Raw genomic sequence first — 24,978 nt, forward strand, 5'->3', positions numbered from 1 at the left:
ATATGCAAACTATATGACAGGGCTAAATTCTTGCACAGTTTTCTTCCTTTTGTTTTACCACCGCCTCTCTTTGAGCCTGTTTCCCACAGTCCCATGAAGTAGCCAGATCCAAAACCTTATATCCTGTGAAAGTCTATCCGAGCCTACACCCAGCCGGATCTGATCTGCTGACGTGTCGGCTCCTTCTGCTCAGTGCTCATGCTCAAGCTGCAGAACCAAGCCAGTCAACAAAACTGCCAGCATGGCAGCAAAATACTTCTACCGACAGGGCTTTTTATTACTTTTATTTAATTTTATTTCCACCGCAGCCTTGGAGAGAAGGTTCTCCGACCTGAAAAGATGCGCGGACGAGGAGTGCAGCAGTAAGTTTGCCTGTTTGTTGTTGCTCATCCTGACTTCCAAGGATGCATCACCAGATACTACAGCTAGCCATAAACCTTATCTCTCGACCTGTTGCCAGTCGATATTTGCAACCTGGATAACCTTTAGCAGTAGTTCTGAATGTGTTCAGCTTAGTCAGACCTCCTCGGGTTTATGTTTACAGCAGTCCTTGGCTTGAGGGGTGATCAGGACAGACGCAGCCTGTGTTGGCCGGTTGCCTGGCTCCTCAGGCCTTCTTTATTGTGGACTAGCTAATGTTAGCAGCTAGTTAGCCACCAGTCAGCTTTATTAACATTAACCTCAACAAACATTAGTTACCTTCCACTATAGTCGAAGCATGGCTAGCTCTACTGTCAGGCAGAAATAGCTGTGGGTGTACTTTTCACCTTGTTGCTAATGCTACATGATATAGAACATCATGTTTGTAGTTGGCCAAGCTAAACCAGCAAACCCTTTATACTTAACCATAGACTGTATATACAATACTTCACCTTATTAAATACTTACTTAACCTTAGCTTAAGGTTATCTAATGGAGAATTCAAGATAACCTTATATCCCATCACTACATGTTTACATTTTTGCTGCGTTGCTGAATTTAAGCTAACACAGGTCCAGTCTGAGGTGACTGTGCCACAGCTGTTATTTAATATTCACCTGGAGATAAACCCAAATGTCATCTGTATCTTATTATTGAATATTTTATTTTGCTGTTCAGATTCTAATACAAAGAGAAAATAGACATATATATATATATATATATATATATATATATATATATATATATATATAATACTTTATTAATATAGCACTTTTCAATACAAGTAACAAAGTGCTTTACAGTGGGCAATACATTAAAAAATTAAAAAACATTTAAAAATAAAATTAAATAAAAGCTTAAAAACCTACAAACTAATAAAACAGACCCTTAAAATCAGAGCTAAAATTAAATAAAATCACACAATAAAAACTTTCCTGTAAAAGTGTGTCTTGAGTAATGACATAAAACAAGGACTGACTCTGCAATATATATAAAGGACAGAAGAGAAGGAAGCCTACTGTATGAGAAGAGTTAATATACAGAGTAAATACAGACAGTAGGTAGAAAATAGAAAAACAAAAAGTTACAAAAATAGACCAGAGACAGAAATGACTCTTCTCCTCAAAGGTGATATTCAAGACATTCTCAATGCAGTTTTGTTATGCAATGGCACAGTCCATCATGTGAGATGGTGAGATGGCAGGTTTTCCATGTAGTGCAGATAGGGTTACCACATCTTATAAAATGTTTTACTCCTATTTCTCAGGCTGTAAGTTATTTTCTCTAGCTGAACACATTTATTAACTTCAGAGAGCCGGAGTCCAATAGGAATGCCAACATTTGATGTACATTTTAAGGCGATACATTTTTTGGCAATGATCAGCAAGATTTCTATAAGCTTGATAGCATAATTATCGTTGAAATTAATATTAGCAAAGTTGCCCAGCAAACAAATCTCTGGATCCATTGGAAGAGTTTCATCATAAATGTTAGAGATAGTATCACATACTACTATTTTGGAAGGGAGTATATGATGTCATCTGTATCTAAAAGGAAATGGTTTTATTGGCCACTTTGAAATGAATGGAAGTCAGTTTGGAGCGATAAAACAGTAAAGATAAGGCACATTACCACACGAAACACATCTCATCCAGTGAGGCTGTGCTCCTCATTATCTACTAGGGATGTAACGATACACTCAACCCACGACTAAATGTGAATCCCAATTTTTTTGTTCACTCACAATTCACTCACGATTTTCAAGAAAATTGGATTGAACTCAAAATTTAAATAACTACTATCTTATTTCAATTCTCAGATATGGACAGTTGCAATATATATTTTTTCTCTTATATTTCTTTGTAAACAAAATCATCCTTTTTTCATTTTTAAGGTGTGTTGTCACTCAAAAAAAATGACTGCACACTTTTTTTCAGTACCTTGCAAAAAACTAAAAATGACCATACAAAAAAATACCTTGTTGAAAATTTCATAACAATTATCAAGAAATGGAAAGTGAACGATTCCTAAATGAGAGTATTTGATGTTAAAACAAATAAGGTAAATCTCTTTGAATTGGGGATGTAAATTTCAAGCATTCTCCTTGATCGATCTTTGGAAATGTAAACGATCAATTATCGTTTAATCATTAAAAAACGTGAACATTTTCCATGTAAAAAAATAATGTCAAATGTGTTTTTTCCCCCTAAATCAAATTTTCCTTCACGACACAATGTATATTTCTGACGGTATTAAACAGCTACTGATCATATTGAGGTGTTCAAAATGTTAACATGCTGAATATCAACGTGAGGAGCAGGCTTATGAATAATCTCTGCAGACGCATGGTCATAGAGTGAAGACTCAGACTACAACATGTGGATTTACTGCAACAGGACAACTGAACAGGATCATATTTTAGATTCACAGTGTCCAGTTTTCTGTCTACTCGTTCTTATTGAGAAAAATAAGCATTTTAACACGGTGTCAGCCGGGAGCACAACCGGGTCAGAATCAGTCTGGCTGTGGAGGAAAAAAGCGCTCATGGAGACCTGTCACTCAGCTGCATCCCCCAGCTGAGCGTCTCTGCTGTGAGCAACACCTTTTAATCAGCTGATTCTGAAACATGCTTTAAACTTAAAACACCTATACTCAGTGAGTGACGAGAGAGCAGCGCAAGAGACTTAATGATGTTGAACAAGCGGAGTGAAATGCAGATGGCACCTTCTACTGTTTAAAAATATGATCCAGATACAAATTATGTTGAATCGATTTTAATCCACCCTTATTTGTATCGATTTTTCACCAATTCGCGATGTATCGTTACATCCCTGTTCTCTACTGATGAAATGTATTAAAGCTAAAATCTGTGGAGACAGGAATAACACCCATGAGATTTTGAGTTTAACATGAACAGTGGCAATGCAGATAGCTAATGCTTCATGCTTTCATCATTTTCATTTTGTGCTGCACCTTTTGGTACAAGGGCAATATTTTAGAGTTGATACAACAATATATAAGACTAGAAAAATGCATACTATTTTGATTAACAATTAGGTGAGTAGTTTTTCAATGTCCCATAATTAATCTATTCCAGCTTTCTAAATGTAATTATGAGCTCATTTTCTGAACTGTCTATCACACCAAACCATGTATAAAATCTTAATATTCAGAGGAATGTTTCACCTTTTACCCTCTGAACTCGACTCATAAAGAGCAACAACACGTGAATCTAATAATTTACCTACACATTGAGAAAGTATATAACATTAAATAATAGAGACAAACATTTTCTGTGAAACCAGAATGTATATAGGCCATATATTTTTGTAACAAGTCTTAATAATACCTCATATTTTGCTTTTGCAGTGCTACTGGTTCGGGGGAAAGCTTTGAGGGACTTCTCTGGACCAGACTGTCGGTTCCTGACAGTTAAGAAGTCGGAGACTATCTATGTATACTATAAATTATCAGGAAGAATGCCTGACTTGTGGGCAGGAAGTGTAAGTATACCACGAACAAGATTATTTCAGTAATTAATTTTGAGGTTGTTTATCTATAATCCTCTCTGTTTCCCTCCTTATATTTGTCAATAGGTTGGAAGTAGCTTTGGCTATTTCCCAAAAGAGCTTCTTGAAGTGAAACACATTTATACTGACAAAGAAATTGAAGTTCGAGCAGAGGTAAGAAAATCTGTCATTGATTGAGTCAAAATGTGAATTAAAATGCAGCTGTAAACATTAGCCTTTATAACTTCTCTCATTTTTTGTATTTCAGGAAACAGATTTCGTCTGTTTTGACACTGGATTTGATAAGTTTGACAATTATGACACAGATTTACTCTTAGGATCTTCACCAGAGGAAAATGATAGGAAAAATGAGGAAACATCAGAACAAACGGAAAAAGAAGCTGCCCATCATGTTAACTCTGAGGACTCCCACAAAGAATCAGACGATCAAAGTGCCTCTTCACATGAACTCGACATGACAACTGAATCACCCACAGAACATCCTGATATACCAGATACTAGAGAAGGAGATACCCAAGAAGTTACAGAATCGGTCTCAATTTCTGAAGGAGCGCAGATCCCTGAGGTAGAAACCATCTTTGGAACAACTTTTGATGCTGTCGTCTCTGATGGAGAAATCACCAAGAAGGTTACCCCATATGAAGAGGAGGAAAGTGAAGATATGGAAACTCCTCTGGAAGATGACATTGATGTTGAAGAAGAAACTCCTCTGCTGTCTTACTCTGAAGAGACAATAAACACTCCCGCAGATAGTACAGTGAAAGTATCTGAAGGAGTGCAGATCCCTGAGGTAGAAACCACCTTTGGAACAACTTTTGATGCTGTAGTCACTGAGGCAGAAATCACCAATAGGGTTACCCCATATGAAGAGGAGGAAAGTGAAGATATGGAAACTCCTCTGAAAGATGACATTGATGTTAAAGAAGAAACTCCTCTGCTGTCTTACTCTGAAGAGACAACAAACACTCCAGCTGATGGTGCAACCAAAATATCTGAAGGAGTGCTGATCCCTAGGCTGAAAACTACCCTTGGAACAACTTTTGATGCCGTTGTCTCTGATGAGGAAATCACCACCAAAGTAACCCCTTATGAAGAGGATGAAAGTGAAGATATTCAAAATCCTCCTGAAGAGGACATTGGTGTTAAAGAAATAACTCCTAGGCTGTCTTTCTCTGAAGAAACAGAGGACTTCTTAGGATCTTATTCAGACAAAATTTCAGAAGGGGTGCACATTCCTAAGTTAAAAACAAAGTTTGGTACAACATTTGACGCTGTTGTCTCTGATGGGGAAATAACTAAGAGAACAACCCCAAATGAAGAGGAAGAAAATGAAAAGGTAGATCATCCTTCTACAGACAAGACAGATGAAGAAGAAGGAACTCCACTTTTGTCATTCTCTGAGACGAACCCTGATGATAAACCAGAGACAGAGGAGAAGGGAATGTGGTCAACATTTGGAGATGCTGTTTTCTCCGTTGTCACCGGAGGAGAGAGAACAGCACAAGATTATGATTCAGAGGAAGACGATGAAGATGATGAAGATGAAGATGCTGCTTCAGAAACTCCAAAGAGTTTTGAAGAAGTAAGGGAGAGTGTTGACAAACCATTAGAATCCTTGAAAGACCATTTTGTAGATGATGTTTCTCAAGATTCCCCAAACACCAATGTTGAACCAACAGATGATGATGATGACGAAGAAGGAGAAGTGGTTGAGCCTGAGGAAGCTTGGGAGGAAACTTTAGAACCAACAGATGAGCAGATACAACATCAAAAAGAAGATGAGACGTCCAAGGATCTGGAACCTGAAGATGGCAGTCATGCTATTCCTGAGGCTCAGAAATTGAACGTTGAAAGAGAGGATGAACCCTTCGAGCCCATAGAGGAGGGGGAGGACAAAGTTAATGTCAATCAAGAATTTGCCAGTACTGAAACTGAAAAGCACTCATCCAGTCAAGAAAAGCAATCAAAGAATTCAGAAGTGGAAGCTGATGGAAAGATGGTGGCTGGCAGCCTATCTAATCAGACATATAAACGAGTGATGACAGATTCAGAGAGTAATGATATCCAACCAGAATTATCAGTGGAGAAACCAGTGATTCAAGAGGAAACTTTCAAAGAAGATTTGGAAGAAGAAAAAGACTCAGAGACAGTGGAGGAGAAAGAGCTACTTGAGGATGAAAATGCACTTTCTTTCTCACAATCAAGCACAGATCCTGACAAACCTTCAACAGGAGAAGCCGATCCCAATGTATCAACTCCGGAGCCAGAGTACAGCGAAGACATATTGAGATTAACTCTTCTCCGTAACCACCTCCCAGAGGAGAAAATGGAGAAGGTCCTGAAGCTTCTGGGTCTCAAGAATCTCTTCAAAGTGGAGGCTATGTTCTCCGACTTGGACATAGAAATGAAGGCTACTCGTCTTTCGCACCAGGGTACTATGCAAGACATCGAGAGCTCACTAGAGGGCATCCTGGAAGCCTCTGAAAACACAATCCTGGATGAGATTGAGAAAATGCTGGATAGCCGGGCCTCAAAACACAACGATGAGAGTATGCACACAAGTAGTTCAGATGAAGAGACTGAAATACTGGATGACTTCCAGGAGCTTGCATTCAGCTTACGACAGAAGTATTCAACAGCGAGTGATAGCACACCTTTGGCAGTAGAAAAAGTGCCAGATGAGGTCAAAGGTGGGTTTGAATTTTCTTATCTTAGTTGATAATCTGTTTGATAAAAGTTGCAGTATTGGCTCCTATGTGACCCCCCTTTCATATCCTGGTTTACTCACTGAGATTTGGCCATCAGCTTATGATCCTCACATTACTGAATAAAGACTTTGATTTGAGGCACAGCAGGTGCCTCAAATATTTCCTTTCAGACACAGTTCAAGAGTCTTGTTCTAGAATTATCCAAATTGTAAACATTTTTTGGAAATTCCTGCAAACACTAAAGGGAAAGTTTGTTATTTTGAAATGGGATTGAATGAGGTACTTGTCGATAGTAAGTGTGTTAGCCACAGGACATGCCTGTCAGCTTGGCCCCTTTGTTGAGCGACCAGGAGAACTCGAACCGAAGCCAGTTTATCAACCGCTGTAGAGGTCAGCTCCTACAGGTCATATAGCTAAGTTTAACAAATTCCAACCAAAGCACTATTCACGATGTAAGTGCATGTTCCAATGGATTTTTTCCCCTTGAAGAACACATAGGTGCCTCATCCAGAAATAGAGCAAAAAAAGAATAGCCTTCTGATTGCAGAGTAAAGCTCCAGATCAGGTCCAAATAAACCATACACTTACAGAGAGAATAGTGCTTGGGTTTGAGTTTTTAAAATTGGCTAAACTGCGTGGTGGAGCTGGCCCCGTCTATAGCCATTTGTAGCCTAGCTTCCATTCTGGTTCTATGTTCGCTTATTCAACTAAGAGGCGGAGGAGGCTTGCATCCCCATGAGTAATATACTACTATTTACAGGTAACTCATACAACCCCACTTCAAAAAGCCTAACTATCCCTTTAATATGACTTAAGCTGTTTTGATCACACTGCATCCCCAGTGTCTTTTGGCTCAACCTGCATTACCAAAGATGCTAAGCAAATGGCACAATATTGGCAAAGCCATACAGCAAGTGACACCCTACAGATATATCACATCAAATTCAAGGAATACAATCAATTTTTTATTGCAAGATTTTGATATTGATCTGTATAAATTAGCTCATTTGATTTCTGCTTTTCATATTTTTGTTGTAGATGAACATACAAATCATGACACGCCCCACGTCAATGGAGAAGACAGTACGAGCAGCACTTCAGGGTCTGAGAGTGATGACAACCTCACAGTAACAGAGCAAGTGAAAAAGCCAGCGGAGACTAAAGAAGGCCAGGTAGTTTGGGATGAGAGGCATGGTGGACCGGACGTCAACATGCAAGAAGACAGCGGACACTTTAACCGAAATAAGGACAATCAGCCGAGCTTCAGTGCATCCGAAGACATGCAGAGAGTCCCTCAAGACACCCTGGAAAATCCTCTGGACATGGGCCTTGGTGTTGAGGTTGAGCATTCGTCCTCTGGCTCCTCAGGTAAAATACATGACACGATCATCAAATCTTTTTCTATTAAGTAGATTGATCATTGATATCTCTATTAAACCACATTAGATATTAATTATTGTCATACCTCACCTTAAATTTGACATAGCTTCTTAGTGTGAGCACAGTCCACTGCATAAGGAAAGTTTTACTTCATCTGACCACAGTACAGTAAAACGGACTAATTGGTACTTTTTGTTCTACTAGGATCTTTAGACTCCGTGGACCCAGTTTCTAACGTTAATGAAGAAGAAGTGGGAGTTATCTCAACTGGAATTGTTTACATGGGTTGCATCCTTTCCATGATGGAGACAAAATTCACAGAGTGGACAAAAGTGGTAAGTCTACAGTTTCAGAGCTACTGTGTACAATAGCTTAATCAGCTATGTTTTACAGGCTTCCTTTGTTTTAAAATATAAATGACCTCTAAAAGAACATTAATAAAATGGTAATAACACTGATGTTTAGCAGGAAAGTAATAATACAATTTCAAAATGCATAATGTAATAGTAGTAGAATTTATTCATTATATATACACAATATTTTTTACAGTGCAGACACTTTAAACAAAGCAACAGTGATGTGTTAAGTGATGACTGAAAAGGCAGGAGCAAAATTCCTTATTTAAGGCTAGCCTGCATTTTCTATCTAATTAAGCAAACGGCTTCCAAAGTGTAAGGAAAACAACAAAACAAAACACGTAAATCATGAACACTAAAGAGACTTCAAAAAATGATTTGCATACATACTGTAGGTGTTTCTAGCCCATTTTTGGGGGTGCTGAAGCCCCTCCAAATTGAATCCCAGCACCCCTAAAATTTGAGAGATTTTTTTTTATCTTTACTGTATGTCCTTTTTAACAAGCCAGACACGTTCCAAAACCATACAGTACTTGGTTGAAATGTAATATTTTAACAACAAAAATACAGCAGCTCCACTGCGTTTTACATGTTGTGCATTGCATTTCAAATGAAAGTCCAAAAAATAACTCCAATGTCAATTTTTGGTATTTTTGGTACTCACTGTAGGGGGCTGGTTTAATCCAAAATTAAATTAGATAAAACAATATTGTCTTTCCTATTATCTTCAGATTTTCCTCCTCACTCATTTAGCAGCGCCCCCTATGGATGGCCGGTGCCCCTAGCATTTGGCCCTGTACGGCGGAACCATAGACTGTACTGACTCTTCCTGCTGTACGGTTCTGAAACCAAAAAATCCCGCTCCTGGGCGCAGCCATTGTGCAGCCAGAGCCTGCGAAACCACTGTAACGAGCTCCGCCCTACAGCGTAGCGTCACAAGCAAGCGGCAACCTCCGGCCTCAAACTATGAAGCCCATGTGGAAGTGTTAGAAACTGCAATACATTGAGAATCCGCTTGAGGCTGGCTGCAGAAACACCGGAAACCACATGCACACCAATTCAAAAAAGGCGATCTTTGCATCATTAATAAACATGTTTACAGCCTGGTTCAAAAAACGGCTTGGCTCTACGAAGCTAATCTCTCTAATGGCACACACTGTATGAGGGGTGAATTTTTTTTCTAACGTGACGGTTCAGAAGATATTAAGATTACAAGTTTTTGCCCAAATAAGGACACGACTGACTTGATTCCCGGTCGGGAACACATAGCTGTTGTCTAAGAGGCTCACTCTATGTCACACTCTGCCTGGTTGAGTTCCGCATCTCCAATATAGCTGCCGCCGTCGATTGGCTTCAAAACAGTGCTCAGGAACAGATGTGTGACGTCATGGATAATACGTCCATATTTTATACAGTCTATGGTCACAAGATGCTGTGTGTCCTTTGAAGTTTCCCTCTACGGCGGCTGTGAATCAAAGGAAACCCGGAAGCAAAAACCCAGTTTTTTAACCTCTAATAACTAAAGAAAAAGAAACTCTTCAAAAAAAAGAGGCCTTGGACACAAAACAGTCAAATACTAACTACATTTCACCACAGCATACGGATATGAGAAACATTCGTACGACGTGTATTTATTTTTAAAAGTTTGGGGGAGACGGATATTTTGACCTATACTGCAGCCAGCCACCAGGGGGCACACTTTGGTGAAAGCTTCACCTCCAGCCCAGCGAGATGCACCCCTGGGTGGAACAGTGTATCGGGGTAAAACTCAAATATCCGAGTTCCCCTGAACGCCTCGCGGCCCTCCCCCTGTCTTGTTGTCTGTCGCGCTGTAGACTGAAGTTCAACACAGCCGGTGTGGAGCTGAGATACTCGCTGAACTGCTGCTGGGCCTTGTATTGGGCATGCAGAGGTTAAGAAATATCGTAATACGCAGTCGTAACAAGGACTCGCTGCTTCCTGGTTCTTGTAGAATCTAAAAATGTCTGTGTGGTAACATTATTAATCCGTATTGTACCCTCCGGCTCAAGCTTAAACCTCTGACTGGTTAGTGACAGTGAAGGGGACTCGACGGCTCATTTGTAATCACCGTTAACAGTCTTTACACAGTCCCAGCTTTACTTAACCTGGCAGCAGTCTCTACTACATGAGAGAAGCAGCAGCACTGAGTGTGTACAGCTTCATTCTGCTGTGATCCACACGGATAACATTAGTTTACATACAGGAAAGCTAACGGGGGACGTGCTAGCAAGCTAATATCTGTCAAACTATAGTTCCGCTTTAGCCTCAAAGACTGGCATGGAGACTGATACTTCACCCCGACCTGTCATGGAACCTGATCATGTTTACGTGTTTTTTCTAAAGCAGCTTCAACATGTAAGTGAAATATATTATGTTCAGCGCTGTGTACCCTGTGTGTGTATCATGTTTGTTATCAAGCTGTCACGGCCTGCTGACGTGTTAATAAGCGTGTGGCTCATACAAATACCTAAACTACTCCTCATGTAACACACTAAACTACCAGCTGAACCTTATTTTACTAGAACATCTAGATGTTGACTGGATATTTTTTAACATTGGTGTTCACCTGTGTGATGTTTTCTGTGTTTATTAGAGTTTGATTCCCTTGAAACACAACAGGATTATAGTCCAGCCTTTGTGCATGGCTTGTTCATAAACACACAGTAACCCTTTCAGACAATGTGGTCTGTGTATAATTTAAACTCCTGCATTAGTTAGAGCCATACGAGATTTAGAGACAAGCCTGTGGTGAGAGAGAGAGTATGCTTCTGTAGTAGAGGTGGGATTTATGGCTCTTTGAAGGGAGCCGGATCTTTCAAAGAGCCGTTCAAAAGACTGGCTCTTTGGCTCATTGTTTTATTTGTTTATTTTTTTAGAAGTCAACCAGGGGTAACTCTTTTTTATCAAGGAAACCATCCAATAAGATTTGGATTACAATAATTCAAATTTACACATCCCACCAATATATATATACTCACTTGGTGGGAGGAGGACAGAGGATGGGGGGGTAAATAGGCCTTAACTGAACTGACCACAACACAACTCAAACAAGCACTACTCATTATTATATTTAATTATCTATTTATTATTGCTGCTGCTATTTTATTATAAACCTGCACCGGTATTCCTTTTTAGACTTGTATATTGCTGCTACTGTGAACTGTACTGTGTATATAACCTGCGATTTTTTGTCTTTTATATCTGCATGCTGTTTTTTTCTGTCCTTTGGTGTTACCTGGCTGCTGGAATCTGAATTTCCTGAGGGAACCTTCCCAAAGGATTAATACAGTTTCTATCTATCTATCTATCTATCTATTTATCTATCTATCTATTGGTGGGAATTGTTCTGAAATATTAATTATAATTTCATTTGGCATCGTAAACATTCATTAAGCTGGTGTCATATCCCCATGCTTCCACAGTGAGATCACTATTTTGAATTGTCCCTCACCTAAAAAACTTTGTGCCACTATACAAACATACTTTTATCGCAGAGCCTTCCTGGATTTTATTTGACTTTATTTTATTTTAACCGTCTTAAGAAATATATTTTAAAATAATTGTATTCATTTAGAGTTATTTTAGGGGAATTTTGTCTTTTAAAATATGTTTTATTTCTTTATCTTGACTTGTGTGTTTTTATGATCTGCCTGTTTTATTTTGCTGCCCATGTAAAGCACTTTGTGACTTGGTTTTTGAAAAGTGCCCTACAAATAAAAATATTATTATTATTATTATTATTATTATTATTATTATTATTATTATTGTTGTTATTATTGCCAAGATAGGCAGCAGCACAAATTTATATTACTATAAAAACTTCCAGGCTACAGGTAACTTCCATGCAAAACAACTGTACTGTAAAATTTTCCTCACAAGAACAATAATGTGTATTTAACAATACCGAAAAAAAATAATAAATAAGAATAAATATATATGTATATAAAAAAATATAAATACAACTAGAATAAAAATTAGGATATTATAAAAAAGTGAATGAAAAATTGTACGACTCCACCTGATGTTTCTACACCTGAACTACTTTACAAACAGGAGCTCAGCTTCTTGACTCGAATCCACATCATAACAATGTAAACAATAACAAAGTGTAGACAATAAGTGTGAACAAAAGACTCATGGGGCACACAGGTGACACGTGATGTGGCTCCCAAATGAACGTCTCGCAAAACTGTGAATCAGTTCTCATCGTTCACTTAAAAGAGCCGTTCAAAAGACTGATTCGTTCGCGAACGTTACATCTCTATTCCGTATGAGCAGTCTCATGGTCAGTTCAAAGGTTACTTTCCTGGTATGACTGGACAATAATGAAGTGGTTGAATTACGGTTCTGTGTGACTGTTGATCTGAATATTATCATCCTGGCCTTCTTTTAGCACACAACTATTACATCATGACTGTTTAAAATCAACTGCAGAGACTCTTCAGTAAACAAATGAAAAATGCTGTTATATATAGCAGCATTAAGTTGTTTCAATACTCTTCAACACTGTGCTGAAGTAGTGACTTGACAGCAGGAAACTTGTGAAAGAGACGGCTAGTTTTGCAATCGTGCGCCTGTTTCACTCTTGTGCTGTACGAAGTTATAAACTGAGTTGAATTGAAGTAGATGTGGCAGAAGGACAGTGCACTTAGCTGTTATTGTATAGTAATGTGTAGATAAGCTTCTGTCTCAGTGGTGCAAACAGAAACAGATAACCTTCCCTTCTTTGATAATCATCTTCTAACATGTGTAGGGGTACATATAAAACATTTCACTGTGCTACAACAAATAGTTCACACTATTCTAAATCATTAAACCACAGTGTATGGATAGCAGGAGTACCCCCTCCCCCATTCCTGATCCTGCCTATGATCATCATCATCCTAATGCTGTGCTTGTTTTTGTCCCTTCTTTTAGATGATTTCACTACTACCAGAAGAGTGGAAGCCGGGGGAAACCCTGTATGGGTGTCCTTGGCAGGCTGTGGTCATCACTGCTTTGATCGGAGTGGTAACCTTCACCCTCTTCTTCTGGAGGACCGTGTTGGCTGTAAGTGTTGGACCACAGCCTCTCTCCTATCAACTTAAATCATGATGATACAGAAAAGCTTACATAGAATCACTCTGAACTGCTTGACAGATTAATGTGACCTTTACTTATCACTTTTCTAAACCTTTTCAGGTAAAGAAGAGACACTTCCTTGGTAAGTCTATATGCATGTTGTTACACCACATTGCTTTGTTAAATGCAGAAATGCAAAATGTAACTCATTGAGTGATTCTTTTTTCTGCTTTGGTGGACACAGTGGATGAGAAAAAGCTCTCAGAGCAAATTAAAGCGCTCAAAAAAGAGAGGGAGGATGCCCTCACCAAAATGTCTCAACTCCAGAAACAGGTGAGGAACAATTAAAACGTCAACAAGAATGGACACGCTGCTTTTGAAACTTTCTCTAATGATTTGTTTTGCTTTTTTTTTTAAAGACTGAACAGCTAAAAGAAAATCAAAAACAATCAAAGAAAGAAGTTAGTTTTACAGCGAGAAAAATGCAAGATCTGGAGGTAGGAACCAAGGGATTCTTTGTTTCAATTTTAGATTTAAAAGGTACGAACATTTTCTCTGAACTGCCTTTGAAGCTTCTCTTGTGGCCCTTTTATTTACAGAGTAAGGTTTTGGAGGCCGAAACACGGAATGAAGAAACAGCTGAGGAAAGGAACAAATACGCCAAACTCCTCCAGGATGAGCGGGTCAATTCTCAACAAAATGAAACAAGGGTGAGTGTTTAACATTTCCCCCATCTTTGCCAAAACTCTGTCCCATTTTAAGATTCAGAATGCTGAACTATTTCTTTTACAGATCGAGAAATTAGAGAAGCTGAACGAAAAACTGCAGCTCAGCAGGAAAAAGATTCAGGATGCTCTCTCTAAGGTACCATTCCTCACACTATCTTCTACACGCTACATGATTGCATGATGCCTTTTGTATCAACGTCCTATAATGACCTTTCTATTTTCGCTACAGACCAGCGTGCTCCTGGACGAGGCCAAGATCCGCGAAGACGCCCGAAACGTTCATCAGAAATCTCAAGGGAAAGATTTTTCTGCACTAAAAGAAGAAAATAAAACAGTAAGAAGCTGACTTGTTTGCATATTTTGCCGATCTCTGAGTTTTTGTAAGAGATGTCTAAATTGATGGATGATGGATTCTCTCATTCTTGCAGCTTAAGGCAAACATAAAGGTCTGGGAGGAGAAACACAAGGAGCTGAACGAGCAGATTAAAGTTTATCAGAAGTCCCAGAAAGAGCTGGAGGACTCGGTGGTGCTGAAAGATCACAATGTGGAGGTCAGGATTTTATCTTCACTGCTTTTTAAAATACTGCTTTTGAAATAATGCATTAAATTATTAACATTTCCCACATCACATATGTCTCCCTGCAGGTGCTGTCTGATCTTCTGGCAGACCTGGATGCTTGTGATTCACAGAAAGGCGACACCAAAGTTTTAGCCAACGGAGAAGTTGCACCTGGTTTGTTCAACTATTTCTTCAATGTAGAGAGATGACTTGAATAGATTTTTTTGTTCTTAAAATGCAACCGCGCTTTCTTCCGTCAGTCACAGATGAATTAATATATCGTGTATATTCATAACAAAATGTTTATGAACTTTTTCAGACAAGAAGACAGCCATAAAAAACAGGATCAAACAGATGATGGACGTTTCTCGGGTAAGACGTCAAGGTGGCGATCAAAGCTTCTGCCATCTCATCTCATCCTCTTTTTATTTACCCTCTCCTGCTCTCCATCTACATGCTACCCCTCAGTCAGATCATTCAGAAACATGGAGTCTCTTTTCATTCATACGCTGATGACACACAGTTGTACATTCCCCTCAAACTGACTTACTCAGTTGCCTCACAGACATCACAAGCTGGATGTCCAATAACTTTCTAAAGCTCAACCCTGACAAATCAGAAATCATAATCTTTGGTCATTCTCACTCCACCACCCTTCTCCATAACAAACTCGGTCCCCTCTGCAATAACATCACAATGAAGGTCAAGAATTTAGGAGTGACACTTGACACAGATCTTTGCTTTGACACTCGTGTAAAAAAAATACTGTTAAATCCTGTTTTTTTCACCTCAAACAAATCTCCAAAATAAGATCTTTCCTTTCCCCCTCTGATCTGTCCAAAGTCATCCATGATTTCATTTGTTCTCGTCTTGATTATTGTTATGTACTTTTTAAGGGCTTTTTGCCTTTATTTCATAGTACAGCTGAAGAGAGACATGAAATATGGAGAGTAGAGAGGGGGGAAGATATGCAGGAAATGGTCGACCGGTCGGGAATCGAACCGGCGATCCCTGCGACGAGGACTGTAGCCTCCGTATGTGCGGCGCTTAGACCACTAGACCACCAGCGCCCCTGTAATGCACTTTTAACAGGTATCAGTCAGAGCTCCCTCCACAGACTCCAACTAGTCGAAAATGCAGCCGCTCGGATTTTAACAGGCACATCAAAATATCAACACATCACTCCTGTCCTCGCCAGCCTACATTGGCTGCCAGTTTTTTTATCGTGTTGATTTTAAGATTTTATTGATCACTTTTAAAATTTTAAATGGACAGGCCCCAAAACTATTTAAGAGACCTTTTAACCCCCTATGTGCCTGGGCTGCCCCTCAGGTCTGTGGATGCATCTCTGCTGGTTGTGCCAAGATCCCGCCTTAAAAAAAAAGGTGACCGGGCCTTTTCAATCAGAGCTCCATGTTTGTGGAACTCCCTTCCACTGACAATTAGACAGTCCACAATCTTAACTGCTTTTAAATCCTCACTAAAAACATTTTTATATAAGAAGACACTTCTCCACCCCTAATTCATGATTTGCTCTGTATTCAGATGTCTTGTTTTGCTTCTGTCTTTTTTCTCCCTCCTGTTTGCACTGTTTTTTTATGCTTTGTAATTATCTGCTTTTTTGTTGAGAAGCACTTTTTAACCTTGTTAAGAAAAGTGCTATATAAATAAAGTGTATTATATTATTATAATATCCTCTAGGTCCAGACGACTCTGACTGTAGTCGAAGAAGAGCGTGATCGCTTCATGACTAAACTACTGAATGAAGAGAAAAGTAGGAAGTCACTGGAAGGTATGTCAGTCATGAATAGAGTTGGGAAAAGGTAAAAAAAAAAAAGCAGGAAGGGGAAAAATTGCATATGAATGTGATTTTTTTTCTCCTCCTTTCTCTAAACAAACAAAATTGTATTTCATGGCAACAGATCAACACAGGGAGCTGGAGCACGCAATCGCAGCCCTAAAGAGTGAGAAGAGCCATGTGGAAAACCAGTTCACGATCCTCCAGCAGAAAAATGAAATCATGGTGGAAATGTATCAGCAGAAGGAAAACGCTCTGCAGCAGTGAGTGAAGCACTTCTCATGAGCTGCTGTTTATATGCTCGTTCTGTCACACACATGAAAAGGCTGTACTATTTTTAGCATAATCCAGTCCAAGGTACGATGACTTCAAGTGTTTCTGAGAGGGAAAAGTTGTGTTACTGTTATTGGAAGACGGTGGTTTCTGTGGTTTCACAGGAGATTAACGAAGGAGGAGCTGGAGCGTCGCAGCAAAGAGAGCATGCTGACTGAGGTGGGAGGGAAAGCCGTGGAGGCCGAGGAGCAGGTTAAAGTCTTACGACAGCGCATTAATGAAATGGAGGATCAGATGAAGAAGACAGAGGAAGTCTATAAAGAACAGGTAGACTTTTTTGTAACATGAGCAGGAACAGAAAAGATTACAAGGAGAAAAAATGAACCCTAACTGAACCACTCTGCCTTTCTTTTTTTAAGATAAAAGAACAAGAGAACAAAACTCACTCTAACTGGGTATGTTGCACAGTTTACCCACACATGCTATAAAAACATTCAAGCCTGTTTAATAATAATAATAATAATAATAAGCGAAGGTATTGAGTTTGTCGTGCTTTGTTTTCAGGTGAATGCTCGTAATGCGGAGCGGGCGCTGAATCAAGAGAAACTTGAAGCATCAAAGCTCAGAGAAAAGTAAGTGGCAGTGTGAATTGTGCCGTGATTTTTGCATTCTGGTGAACTATCAGCAGAAAAGTAACCATTTGGCACAAACACCAAACAGCTCCAGAACTGTGTGGTGTAGCTATTTTTCTCAGAAAAGGCTTTTCATCACCATAAAAACATTGCCAAAGTGCGTCAGTGTCTCTCTCAAGCCAATGCAGAGACACTAGTTCATGCTCGTATGACCTGTAGAATTGACTATTGTAATGCTCTTCTTTCTGGTTTTCCCAAAAAGAACATGTCTCAGCTTCAGCTGCTCCAAAACTCAGCTGCTAGAATGCTGACAAAGATCAGAAAAAGAGCCCACACGACCAAATTTAAAGTCTCTGCATTGGCTTCCAGTATCTTTTAGAATAGTTTTTAAGATTATTTTATTGGTTTTTAAATCTCTTAATGGTCTTGGCCCTTCTTATTTATCAGATTTGCTTTCATCATATGAGCCAGTGAGAGCCCTCAGGTCTTCAGGTAGTGGACTTTTAAATGTGCCAAAAGTAAGAACTAAGACCCACAGTGAGACAGCTTTTTATCATCATGGCTCCCACGCCTGTTGAACACCCTACCTGAGGATCAGAGGGCTGCACAGAGCGTAAACACTTTTAAAAGCAAACTCAAGACCTACCTTTTTACTCTCGCTTTTAACTGAGTTTCATTCTTATAACAGTTTTATTTAATTATAATTATATTTAATTCAAATTTTAGTCACTTTTATTCTACTTTATTTATGTACTTATTTATTTATTTATTTTAAGTATAGCATCTCATATTCTTTTAATGGTTTAATATTAGGGTGTTTTATTATCTTAGAAATGGATTTTATTTGGAGGATTTTATTTTCCTGTTTTGAGTTTTAGCATCTTATTTTACCTCCAGTGTTTCCTTATTAGGATATCATGAGAGTGTTTCCTCAGTTCATTAAGCAACTTCTTTTTTATTTTTTATTTTTAAATTTTATTTGTATTGTTTTTATTACTATTGTTGCATATATTGTGTTCTTAACCTTAGGATTGTGGGGTGGGTTTGGGGTCGGGTCTGGGCCTGGGATCTTTTTCTTAATTTATTCTATTTTAAGTTGTTTTTTATGTACAGCACTTTGTGTTACAATGCCATCGTATGAAAAGTGCTTTATAAATAAACTCTGATTGATTGATTGACAAATTAGAGCTCACATTCACATTCAAGGATTGTTGGTTTGCTAAAACTTGATGATGTTCAGAAACATGAATCAATCATCATAACAAATCAAAGCTAGCTAAACCATGTCAAATATCAACCTTAGCATCAAACTAAATTCTGTTTCTTTTTATTCATTCACTATTCGTAGACTCGCTGTGCTGACCTCACAGCTGAACGAGCGCCGCGCTCCACTCTTCAGACCAAACTCCGGACAACCCGCAGGCCCTCGCCAAGGTAAGCAGGCCTCTCAGCTTGCCTGATGTTTCTCCTCCATTGGGATATTCATGGTCTGAGAAGAGGAGGCTCTTCTCTGAGGAAACCTTGCATGTCTTTGTCGTGTTATTTTTTTGACTATATGGGAAGTTGTGTGTTGTTGTTTTTTTGTGGTTGTTCATGTTGTCTTTCTCTTGAGCCTGGAACGAGGACTTCATCTTTGCAAAGATACTGGGTTATTGCTGTCTCTTTCTTTTCTTCTGGTAAACGGATGGTTTGATTATGACAGGTGATTCATATGGGCCCTCTCCTGTGAGTGGGGGTGCACCCTCTCCTCCGATAATGATAGAGGGCCCCAGGCGCCCTCCCTCTGCCCCAGTGGGGCGAAGAATTGACCCGTATGGTGAGTCCCGGTGGATTGCTGTCCACTTTAACAGTTGGACATCATCCCTCCGCTACCGTCTCTTGAAATCATTTTCCTCCTGCACTCCTGACTTCTACTATTCCTTTCAGCACCTTCATTTTCTTTTCTACCCTGAATTGCTTCCCAGTGTGTATCACACCCTGTGTCTTCAGCTCACTTTTTCATTTTTTTGTTGTTTCGTTTTGTTGAGTCATTAAGATGTGTCCTTATTGTGAAGGACTTGTTGTGTTCCTGTTGAATTGTCTTCACCTTTGCTCCTTAAAGTCCCTAAAAACACGTATTCTCACACAGCTTCTTACAATAAATCAAACTCAATTAAGCTCAATTATGAATAATATCAAAAAGTTCTTGTCCTTTAAAAAATGTGAGTGTTTTTCAATCAGTCATGAATCAAAGAAGAGAGAAATTCAATTTGAAACTAAGTTTTTAGGGGCTTTGAAGTCATCCAGAATACTTTTTACCCTTTTTCTTTTGTCCCCATAGACTATGACGACCAGTCTCTCCCTTTGTTATGACCTGTTTCCTCTCCGTTCCCCATGTAAGCAGAAGGCAGAGTCTTTAAGGATTTCCTTCCTCATTGTGACCCTTTTCTTCTTCTCTTAGGTCCCCGACCTCCATCAGACCCACACGGTCGTTACGCTGAAAACAAACACATTTCTGGGATGGGTACGTCTTCCTCAGTCTCTGCAATTCAGAGAGTTCACTTCTACTGCAGAGACACTAGTTCATGCTCGTATGACCTGTAGAATTGACTATTGTAATGCTCTTCTTTCTGGTTTTCCCAAAAAGAACATGTCTCAGCTTCAGCTGCTCCAAAACTCAGCTGCTAGAATGCTGACAAAGATCAGAAAAAGAGCCCACACGACCAAATTTAAAGTCTCTGCATTGGCTTCCAGTATCTTTTAGAATAGTTTTTAAGATTATTTTATTGGTTTTTAAATCTCTTAATGGTCTTGGCCCTTCTTGTTTATCAGATTTGCTTTTATCATATGAGCCAGGGAGAGCCCTCAGGTCTTCAGGTAGTGGACTTTTAATTGTGCCAAAAGTAAGAACTAAGACCCACGGTGAGGCAGCTTTTTATTATCAAGGCTCCCACGCCTGTTGAACACCCTACCTGAAGATCTGAGGGCTGCACAGAGGATAAATATTTTTAAAAGCAAACTCAAGACCTACCTTTTAGTCTCGCTTTTAACTGAGTTTTATCCTTATTCTGAACAGTTTTATTTATTTATTTATTTATTATTTATTTCAAATTTTAGTCACTTTTATTCTAATTTATTTATTTATGTACTTATTTATTTATTTTAAGTATAGCATCTCACATTCTTTTAATGGTTTAATATTTTAGTCTTTTATTGTCTAAGAAATTGATTTTATTTTGGTGATTTTAATTTCCTGTGTTGAGTTTTAAACATTCTTTTAACACTGTGCTGTTTCTCCTCTTTCAGACATGATGGGCCCTCGCAGCTCCTCGCCTGCCAACATGGATGTATCTGTAAGTTTAAGTCTAATCAATCACATTCCTACTTTTTAATTTACCATCCCTCCGTCCCTTCTCTGAAGGTGAAGAACTCCTACCTACATGTTCACTGTGTCTGCTTTTGCTCTGAAACAGACACAAGCAGTAGATCCTCAGATAATAGAAGAGACTAAAGCCGAGACATCCACAGACAGTCCTGAGCCTGTGAGTATAGAGGTGGTTCAGTCCAGGTCTGACGGTGTGTGTGAGCACTCCACCTCCTCTTCCCTGGAGCTGGATTTGGATTAAGGGAGAGATTCAAGGCATTTTGTTTCATGGGCGCTGACTTAACTGTATGGGCAGAGTGTGTGGCTTCACTTGTTCTCACAGCACAGAAGAAGCAGGGGTTGCAGAGTTGAAACTTAAGCCAAAACATGCATTGGAAAATATTTGGGTTGGTTCAAGGCGGGCGAGGTTGTGTCACGAGGGCATGTTTTTGGGGAAAGTGGTGTGATTTTTTTTCTTCATCCAAATAATCATGGTGTGTGGTTACTGGTCATTTGATGAAGCACTAAATGCACTTTGTGTTGGGAATGGAATTTGTGGTTTGTAGATGTTTTTTTTTTATTGCATGACTAAACTTTTAATCCCTCTCTCCGCTCACAGGACTGACTCAAATTATGACCTCACTTGAAAACACAGCAACAGGACTTGTTTTCATTATCTGTCTGTTTTCAGGGCCCTGGATCCTTCCTAGCATCTCCAATCAGGGACTCGCCAGGCCCCATGGTCCAAGGACCTCCACCCGGCCCTGGACTACATGACCAGATCCTCCCTCCTGGACCCCATGGCCGCTTGCCTCCTCCTGGTCCTTACAGACATCAACGACCAGGCTCCTACCACCTCCCACCAGGACCTCATGGTCCTCTTCCTCCAAATGTACCTCCTCTTCATGGGCCACCACTACCAGCCAACGGGCACCCAGGCATGCCTTTGCCTGGGCCAATGGGAGGAGAGTTTGGACCTCGGCCTACCAATGGACATGCGTTTCTTCCCAGGCTAGGCCCTGGACATGATCCTCGGGGTCCCCCTCCACCACACTTCCGTCCTCCTCATCACTTTGGACCGGTGCCTCCTCACGGTGCGTTCAGCAACTTGATATATTTTTCATTCCTGTTTAGAAGTGCTCACTGACTCTCCATAAAACTGTCCTGGTATGATAGACTTTCAGGCATTGTGTTCCTCTACAGCAGAGATGTCAAACTCATTTCAGTTCAGGGGCCACATACAGCCCAAGTTGATGTGAATTGGGCCGGACCAGTAAAATCATAACGTAATACCCCTTTAAATAACGACAACTCCAAATTTTTCCCTTTGTTTTAGCGCAAAAAAAGTACAACTACATTCTGAAAATGTTCACATTACATTAAGTATCTTTTTACGCAAACAGCTGTTGTTTTTTTCCACCATGATGAGTCTCATAGTGGGCCGAATATGATATTCTTTAAGGACTGAAACCTGCTGCAAACACACCAAACACACAGGTTTCCCAGTCACCTGACACAGTAGTGCTAGTGTTAGTAGTGAAGGAGCGCACCTACGACTCACCCACATGTATGGTAAGCACATGCACGATATGAGTCTCCTTTCGAAAATAATGGATCCACAGCTTCTACATATACGTAAACTTTAGTGTTGATTGGATCTTGAAGCGCTCTTGGGGAGTGAGAAGTGAGATGTATTTCTTTCTTAAGTTATCTAAAATTAGTGCATTTTATCCATATAGTAGAAATATCTACAAAAGTAGTAACTAACCTTGAAATAAAATCTTGTTAATAGAAAATGTAATGAGTTTTCTGCCTTTCTTTGTTGCCAGATGACTCCTTAAGTTTAGAGTGAGTTAACAGTTAATTATCAAAAGCATCAGTAGCTTTAGGTTAATTCATAACAGCACAGGAAACACAGACACATGCTCATATAGGTAGACTCATTTAGACTCAGCTAAATGAAGCCACATTAAATCACTCTGAGAGACAGTGAGGGTCACAAGACTTTGGCACCTATATTTTGGGGGTCGTGGGCTGGAACCCCTGGCTTAGACTACTTGCTGAAAGTTGTATAAACTGACCTATCCAAAGAAACCAGAAAACAATTGTTGGATAATGTGTTTTTTATTGTGTCTCACTCATTGCACTCACTCATATCTTTTTTCAACTGTTGTGTTTAGGTATGCGGGGCCCCATGGGACCACGTCCACCCTTCCCTCCAGACATGCGTTTCCCAGGCCCACGTGACCCCAACGGCCCACCAATGAACCTGCCTCCAGGTGTCCATCCCCACCCGTCACATCCCGGAGATGCTTATGGTCAGGCTCCACCCGATGCCCTCCAGAGCTCAGCAGTTGCTCACAGCGGCCCTGGACAGGGCCCACATGTGAAACAGGAGGTCCCTCAGGACTCAGGGAGGCCAGCAATGGTCAAGCCTTAAAAATGCCAGCAGCTCTGGCAGAGGACTTGAACTTACCCCAAACCCATTAACACCCCAGATCCAGTCTGGACATAGGTCATGATTATTTTCAAACTTCAGTTCTACGATAAAAACTGCATTTATGTTTGTCAAAAAAAGAGAAACATGGTCCTTAAATTAAAGCATCATCAATAATTGTGTGTCTGAAATCCACAAGTTTAAAGGGTTGCCACTTTTTTAAACAGCTTATTGTGCAATAATAAGTCATTATACGCCAGAGGAACTTCATCTTTGTTGATCTTTAAAAAATATATAGCAATGATTTTTAAGGGGCAAATTTTTTAATGTCATTTCCTGTGGAAATTATTTTAAAAAAAGGAGGGAGGTTTAGCTTTTAGCATTTCAGGAATACCATCATTTTCCCAAAGCTGATGCTTTAGAACCAACTGTAAAGCAAATGTGTAATATGATGATGGCCAGATGTATAACTTATTTTACTATGTTGGTAGAACTTTTAATAATAAAGAATGTAAAAGCTGTCAGTGTTATGGTATCAGCTGGTTACAGATCATTTACCATGGATGTATTTTACACAAGCCATTCTCTTAACATTTTGTAATGCCTTTGCTCCTTTTGAAGTAAATTAGGTTAATATCTTGGCTTTTGCTGACACCAAAAAATTAAGTTTAGTTCTGTTCATTTAAAAACAGTATTTTAATTTATCCAAAACATGCATACTCTGCAAAATTAGGCTTACTCTATAGAGGCTGAAACAATACAAAGTTTGTACTCCTATTACTACTTTCTACTCATAAAGGTTGTTTTCTAAATGAAAGAATGCACCAAACTGCCTCATTTGTAGTTTATTTGAAATAAAGCATTGTAAATGTTTTTCCCCCTCAGTGTCAACAGAACTTAAACATCCACAGGTCTCAGTCCCACCACGTCATAGCGCTTCATACAAACACAAAGTTACTGTATATTCATCAGTTAGTGTATCTTACAGTTGATTTACAGTCCTGAATAGTGTCTTTACAAAAATAAAATCTGAAAAACAAATATTACAATGTAGATGTTTAAATGAAGGAGAACATCTGTAAAGTCAGAGTGGAAATAGAAAGTAACATGCAGGTTCATTTTTTTTTTTTTTTAAAAGCCCTTTATAAAAGGGTGATGTGAAATTTCAAAAACATGGGTGCAGATTTTCTTTTATTTTGTTTCATGATTTGAAACTTAAGAGTAAGATGATTCATAAAAAGTCAGAACAAGTGTACAATTCCTGTCTTTCAGAACCCAATAATGATGAGCTGGTAAAATACTACGTTACTCATAAAAAAAACCTCATCTGCTAAGTAACACGAGGAGAAAAAAACATCTTAATAATCCAACTGGACCAAAGCTTTTCTGCTTGTTCAGGAAAAAAATCTACATAAAATCCTCACTCTTGAAAAACAGGATACACATCCACATCATGCACACCATTCTGCATCCAATTTATCCATCTACAGAAAGCTGGAACAGAACTCTGACACGATGAAACCGATATTTAATGAAGCATCATTCTGATATGAGGTCCATCAGAATTATTGGACATTTAAAAAAATACTCATTGTTTATTAGTTCTGACCTGAACTAATATTCACAAAGAGTGTCAATCTGGCTTTAACATTTTAAGGTATTCAAAGAAAGCTAACGTAACTTTAAATAATTAACTAAATGTATTAACATTGTTTTGCACCATTTAACATT

The 24,978-nt window shown here is 39.2% G+C and overlaps 1 protein-coding gene across 2 annotated transcripts; it reads left to right on the top strand.

The window, feature by feature from the left end:
- The first annotated feature begins 57 nt into the window (after nt 1–57).
- On the top strand, nt 58–24,120 carry mia3 (MIA SH3 domain ER export factor 3). 2 transcript variants are annotated; one of them, XM_034700185.1, is made up of 28 exons: nt 138–362; nt 3,790–3,923; nt 4,017–4,103; nt 4,198–6,640; nt 7,697–8,026; nt 8,243–8,373; nt 13,333–13,464; nt 13,597–13,618; nt 13,721–13,809; nt 13,896–13,973; nt 14,076–14,186; nt 14,269–14,340; nt 14,434–14,538; nt 14,633–14,755; nt 14,851–14,938; nt 15,084–15,136; nt 16,466–16,556; nt 16,687–16,825; nt 17,000–17,162; nt 17,255–17,290; nt 17,400–17,467; nt 18,816–18,901; nt 19,170–19,283; nt 19,908–19,970; nt 20,753–20,799; nt 20,920–20,988; nt 21,502–21,904; nt 22,991–24,120. In XM_034700185.1, exons 1-28 carry the CDS (start codon nt 242–244, stop codon nt 23,248–23,250), a joined length of 5,658 nt encoding a protein of 1,885 aa, XP_034556076.1. In that variant the 5' UTR covers nt 138–241; the 3' UTR covers nt 23,251–24,120. The 2 variants fall into 2 exon arrangements, with proteins under 2 accessions (XP_034556078.1, XP_034556076.1); XM_034700187.1 differs by lacking the exon at nt 20,920–20,988 and having other exon boundaries at nt 58–362.
- The last annotated feature ends 858 nt before the right edge of the window (nt 24,121–24,978 follow it).

The sequence above is a fragment of the Notolabrus celidotus genome, chromosome 13 (assembly GCF_009762535.1).
Source record: "Notolabrus celidotus isolate fNotCel1 chromosome 13, fNotCel1.pri, whole genome shotgun sequence".
Taxonomy (NCBI): domain Eukaryota; kingdom Metazoa; phylum Chordata; class Actinopteri; order Labriformes; family Labridae; genus Notolabrus; species Notolabrus celidotus.